The sequence below is a fragment of the Chrysemys picta genome, chromosome 9 (assembly GCF_011386835.1).
Source record: "Chrysemys picta bellii isolate R12L10 chromosome 9, ASM1138683v2, whole genome shotgun sequence".
NCBI lineage: Eukaryota > Metazoa > Chordata > Testudines > Emydidae > Chrysemys > Chrysemys picta.
Window position 1 is genome coordinate 79225579 of NC_088799.1, and position 6000 is coordinate 79231578.

At 50.8% G+C, this 6000-nt stretch overlaps 1 protein-coding gene across 2 annotated transcripts in view; it reads right to left on the reverse strand.

Moving 5' to 3' along the window:
* Positions 1-5457, reverse strand: part of NALF2 (NALCN channel auxiliary factor 2) — a 90421-nt gene extending 84964 nt beyond the window's left edge. Inside the window, exon 1 of one of the 2 annotated variants that reach the window (XM_005284518.4) lies at positions 3991-5457. In XM_005284518.4, the coding sequence (XP_005284575.1) occupies positions 3991-4812 (822 nt within the window). In that variant the 5' untranslated portion in view covers positions 4813-5457. The remainder of the gene's footprint in view (positions 1-3990) is intronic. The other variant, XM_042853301.2, reaches the window with a different exon arrangement.
* Between the last annotated feature and the right edge of the window lie 543 nt (positions 5458-6000).

Consider the following 6000-nt stretch of genomic DNA (forward strand, 5'->3'; position numbering starts at 1 on the left):
ACGAAAGCTTATGCTTTAATAAATTTGTTAGTCTCTAAGGTGCCACAAGTACTCCTGTTCTTCTTTTTGCGGATACAGACTAACACGGCTGCTACTCTGAAACCTAAATAAGGAAGTGTTATTTACTCCTTCTCATAACACAAGAACTAGGGGTCACCAAATGAAATTAATAGGCAGCAGGTTTAAAACAAACAAAAGGCAGTATTTCTTCACACAGCACACAGTCAACCTGTGGAACTCTTGGCCAGAGGATGTTGTGAAGGCCAAGACTATAACAGGGTTCAAAAAAGAGCTAGATAAATTCATGGAGGATAGGTCCATCAATGGCTATTAGCCAGGAGGTGCAGGTATGGTGTCTCTAGTACCTCTGTAATTGCCAGAAGCTGGGAATTGGTGACAGGGAATGGATCACTTGATGGTTACCTGTTCTGTTCATTCCCTCTGAAGCACCTGGCATTGGTCACTGTCAGAAGACAGGATACTAGGCTAAATGAACCTTTGGTCTGACCCAGGATGGCCTTTCTTATATTCTTATATACAAAGTTCCCTCTCTATATCGCTCCCCTGATATACGTCTCCTGTGTTTTGGTTACTCACACTTCTGAATTCCTCTATGATAGTTACACACAGATAGTGTCTGACTTTCCTATAGGCCTTTTATCCTAAAGGATGCCGACATGCTTTTAAAATTATGCACACAGGAAATATACACATCTCTGCCACTCCGTACCAGTGGCTTATTGAGTCACCCCACCAACAACGCCTGCCCATTTGTCCCCTGCCCCCACAAATGTCTTTGTACTTTCTTCCACTCTGCTCCTTACATATAGAACACAATCCCCACACTGATCCATAAAGCCACTACCTTCTCCCTCCTTAAGATACGCTTTGTCTGTGATGCCTATGGAAAACTGCCATCTGAAAATGCCCAGGTAGATTGCCAGTGGGGCTTGCTGATATCTGCTTTATTTATTTATTAAAGGATTCAGTACCATCAAGTTGTGACTGTAGCTAGTCTTTGCAGCCATGTATCCCTATCACTATTACCCTTCTCCTTCCTCCCCTATTCACTCCTTTTTTTTTTACACTTCTTCCATGACCGTGTCTTAGATTCTGAGCTTTTGGGGGGCAGAGATCATCTCTTTCTACAGGTCTGTAGAGTGCCAAGCACAATGGGACCCTGTTCCTGACTAGGGACTTGGAAGCTATTGCAATAAAAATAATAAATGGCAATAATGCAGTCATTTTCCAGTGGAATATGACAACAATTTAACAGAGCAGAGCAGCAATACAAAACAATTCAGTGTAAGCCGAACACCATATACCTTTGAAACAGCAGGAAGAATTTAGGCAGAATGTAATTACCCAAATTGGAATTTTCCCAGGACAACAGGGCTAACATCTTTCCAAAAAGGTTCATTACAAAAACTGTCAGGAAGTGATGATCAAAATCTCAATTTCACATCACCTGACAGATGGTACCTGCAGCAGCAACTCTATACGCCAGCACCGTACTAAGGTGTTAGTTCAGTACTTCCTTGGGGGGAAGAGCACCAATTAATGCATCACAAGTACCTTTACTGCAGCTCTGAGTTTTCCTTAGAGGTCTCCCATAAAAGGGTTGACCAAGAGCAACCCTGGTCAGTTTGTGAGTGCTGACACAATCGCTCTGTGAGGTGATGTGGAAGCAAAGCCTTTGCTATAACACACAGACACTCTCTCTCCCCCAAGAAATTGCTCCGAGAAAAGGTTTCAGGTATAATTTAACAAGACAGTTACATTTCCTGGACATAGCAGCCAAAGGGAGATTGCACAGGTGAAGTCAGGAAATCTCATCAGAGTCACTCAAGGGCTGTTGAACATGTTGAAGTTCAAAGAGCCATGTCATGGGGATTAAGCCTTTATGTCATTTCCATGAGAAATGATTGAAGAGTTTCATGTAATTTACAAGGAATCTGGATGGACATTGGAATACATTAAAAACATAGTTGACTACGGTGGGCTGGGAGGTTTGTTCCAATTGGTGCTGGGGCAGGCAACTCTTATGCTTCTTGCATATGAAGTGATGACCTGCAGCTTTGGGAATAAATTCTTCTCCACAAGAGTTACAGCACTGCACAATTAGCTAAGTGCATTGTGGGTATTTTTGCCTTCCTATGAAATACTGGGCACACGTGTCACTGCCAAGGGCAGGATAAGGGTCTACATGGATTAATGTGCCCAGGTACACAAATGTATTTGGTTATGGTTATTATTTCTCTGTATTATAGCAGCACTCACACTGTGCAAGGCACTGTCCACACACTCACTGCTAGGCCCAGCCCCTAGAGCTCTCAGTATTTGGTCTACACAAGTCAAGTAGAATTCCCCCAGTGCCTGTCTATTTACTGCCAGACACTCCACTCCAGCCCTGCATCCAGCCTCAGAGTCCAGGGGGATGTACATTCACTTTTCTTACCCTTCCCCGATCATCACCCAGCATGGGCCTCAGAAGCAACCCCACTGCGGTCTCTCTTCTCCCACCATCACCACCTGATAGGGCTAGCTCACCATGACTCAGTGAGGAGAACTGACAGAACTAAGCTGCCCCTAACCCTACCCAGAGGGGTAGCTGTGTGTGCTGATGACTAACAGCGACCCAGGGATCTGCTAGGAATGTAATCTGAGGAAACTAGAGCTGCCTTTGAGTGACTTGTCTGGCTGGGGTGGAGAGGGATTGTGGGGTGGCTGTAAATTCAGATGGAAAATGCAGGCTGCTCATAACACTGACTCTGCACTGCGCTGCAGGAGGATGGAGGGCTTAGCACAAGCAGCTCCAGGGGCCTCTTCTAGCTAGGGGAAGGGAATCATTCGTTCCCCTCCAACTTTTGGGAAACAGGGAAAGAGGAAAGCGATTTGCAGAAATAGGTGGTTAAGAGTAAACAGTTCGGAGAGGTTCAAAGGCCTCGCCTCTGCCAACTCCTAACTCCCTGATCTACCAGCCACCTTCCTCGGGACACAAGTATGCAGGGACCAGGGTTGGCAAACGTCTGATTCTTCCCTTTCTCTGACTAGCTCTCTGGAGATCTGCCTGCCGGGCAGAGGACAATCCAAGAGAGCTGGGGGGGAGGAAGGGGAGAGCCATTGTTCTCTTGGGTCACACCAGGTCGCCACTTCATTTCAAACACCTTGGCCTAATTATCCACGGAGAGCCCACCCCTCCCCCCGCCCCCCTGTGCAGGAGCAACACTGATTTACAACAGGCCGGATGAAGCAGCAGCCAATGGGCTCCCACACCTGTTCCGTGTGCGAGTTCTAGTCACTAGCCCAAAGTCTGGACTGCGTGCCTGGGGGGGGGGACGCACTTCCATAGGCTTTGCTCCACTGATTTCCTGTCCAAAACGGGCATTTCTATGGGACTGAACTTGTGCAGCACCCGGGTTTACTTGACCAGAGGAATGTTCTCTGTGGTGGCACCCCTCAGGCTATCTGCCCCTTCCAGCCTCCTTTGTGGGATTAGGTTTGGAAAGCCCAGGTAGCCCAGGGGCATGCCACTGGCTTTCAGACCAGGAAGAAAGGAATCTGAGGACCCAAGGAAATGCCTTCTGCCAGGCTGTGTTGGGTGAGAGGAAAGAGAGCATGGGGGACCCACCAGTGCTCGAGTCATACCCTCAGCGGGCTTTTATTATTATTATTTTTACCAGACTGAACGGTTTCATTCCCTTCTCCTCCTCCTCCTCATCTTCCTCCTGCTGCTGTGACTTTTGCCTGTATATTATCACACTGCAGGGCTGCAGGGCTCCAGCACATCCAAAGAGGCCATATCAGCATTAACCAATTCTTGTGAAAGCAAAAAAGTCCAACCAGCCAACAGACAGAACAAAGGAGCAACAAGGGAGATGGGGGAGGGGAGACTGGGACCCAGGAAAATGGTGTGATTTGCCTTAAGCTACTTTTCTTCTAGTGTGGTTTGGCAGAGGCTCGGAGGCCCCCTGTGCTCCCCCCTCCTACCTTGCAGTCTCTTATGCAGGATCTAACTGAATACTCTTCTGATTGCAAGTATTTCTCCAGCAAGAGGTCAAACTCCTCATATTTTTCCTGAGCGTGTTGGTCCAGCCTCTGATAAGCCTGGACGCAGCTGCTACACGCCTCTCCGTCCAGAGCACCGGCTGCAGCAGCCACGAAATCCACCATCAGGTTGTCCAAACTGCAATCCAAGCTGTCTGGGCCGGCCATGCCCAGCAGCAGGTCCCAGATCGTGTAAGTATCACAAAAAGAGAGGTTGAAGTTCCTAAAATAAGCCTTTAAGAAGTTTATTTTGGAGGAGGAAGAGGAAAAAAAAGAGGCTGATGAAGAGGAGGAGGAGGAGGAGGGGGGTGGCCTTAAGGGTACAGAAGGGAAAGAGCCCAAGAGTCGCTGCAAGGAATACAATTTGGTGCAAGCTGAGTCCAGATCGAAATGACCCCGGGCACCAGTGCAATATGGGATCGGAGCAGCAAATTTGGTCAAATTGCTTAAAAAAATCTCACACCTCCCCTCCTGTGACTGTTGATCCCCTGTCAGTAGGAAATGTGGCTGGAAGGCGCGCTGGCTTGCGTCCCCCCAAGGCGTCTGCATGGCTAAGCTCCTATCCTTGGATCTGAGCTTGGCTCCAGCACAGAGCCACAGATGATCAGAGAGGAGGACAGTGAAAAATAGAAGGGATGCCAGAGACATTCGCCATTTCTGTGCCCTCTCGGAATCAGCGCAGGGTTTGTCGTTTTGTCTTGGTGCACAACAAATTTTTAACACAGCGTCATCTTCTCTTGGATACATCCAAGCCCCCCTGATCATATTTTAGGGGCTGAGTGGGGGGGCTACTGCGGTCTCCGGCGTGGTTCTCTTTGCTCCTCTCCTCTTATAGACTCCCCCCAACAATGTCACCTACCTCCTCTGAAGCATGGTGTGATGATGGGCATCATTCTCATGGCTAGAAACAAGGAAGTGCCTTCCCCTCCTCCACCACCTCCACCTCCTCCTGGGCTGCTAAATGCTACCACCAGCCATTGCATGTTGCTGCGGGAAGAAAAATCAGCGCCACGGTCCTCAACATGTCCAGGCTGCTGTTCGCCAATGCCAGTCCATACAGCGAGCCCCTCAGCCCAGAGCGGAGCCAGGCAGAAGCATACTCCTTCTCCCCACAGTCAGCGCTTGGCCCTCCTCATCCTGCCGGGGTGCCTCGCCTCCTCTCCGCTCTCCTGCCTGCCTCTGCCCTCCCCTGCACACACAATCACTCTGCTTTCCTCTTTCTTTTTTGGTGGGCAACGTTTTTCCCGTTCCTGATCATCCTGGATCGGTGTCTCCTGTTTTCCATCCCCCCTCAATCTGTCGCCATCTTCAGCTGTACAGAGAACACCTTGAGAAATTGATCAGGGGAGGGGGGGAGACGCAGGGGGAGGGGGAGGCGCGTGCGCGCTCCTCATCCCCTCTTCATCTATCCTGCAATTTGTTTTGTGCCTCCCCTCCCCCCAAACCCAGCCTCTCCATTCACTCCAGGGAGCCGTTCATTCATCGGATCCGCTCTTCCCAGCGTTCATTCAGGCGCCTTCCCACCCCCCGGCCCAGCCCAGCCGCTCGCGCACACACCGCGCTGGGATACTGGGCACGCGGCGCCTTCGCCGGGGGACTGGTCCCTGCTGCAGGTGGCCTGTGCTCCGCGCTCTCCCCCTGCGCCACGGTGGCTGGCGGTCCCCGGAGTTCATCCTGGGGGCGAGGGAAGGGGCCTAATGTCTCTGTGCGTGTGCCACCGCGGCAGATCCTCCCCAGGCTCTCGGATCCAAGGGGCTGCGAGCCTCTTCTCTCCTCCTGGCCGCCTCCTGCCCCCCGCCCCCGCGCCTTGCATCTCCTCACTGAGCTGGAAGAATAAGTTGCCTGGATTCAGGAAGCAGGTCCCGGACCAAGCTGACATTGCTTCTGCGCGGGGCTCGCTCTGCCACAGGCAGGCTGCGGGGCTGCGCTCCTGGGGGAAGACGCGGGGTGGTG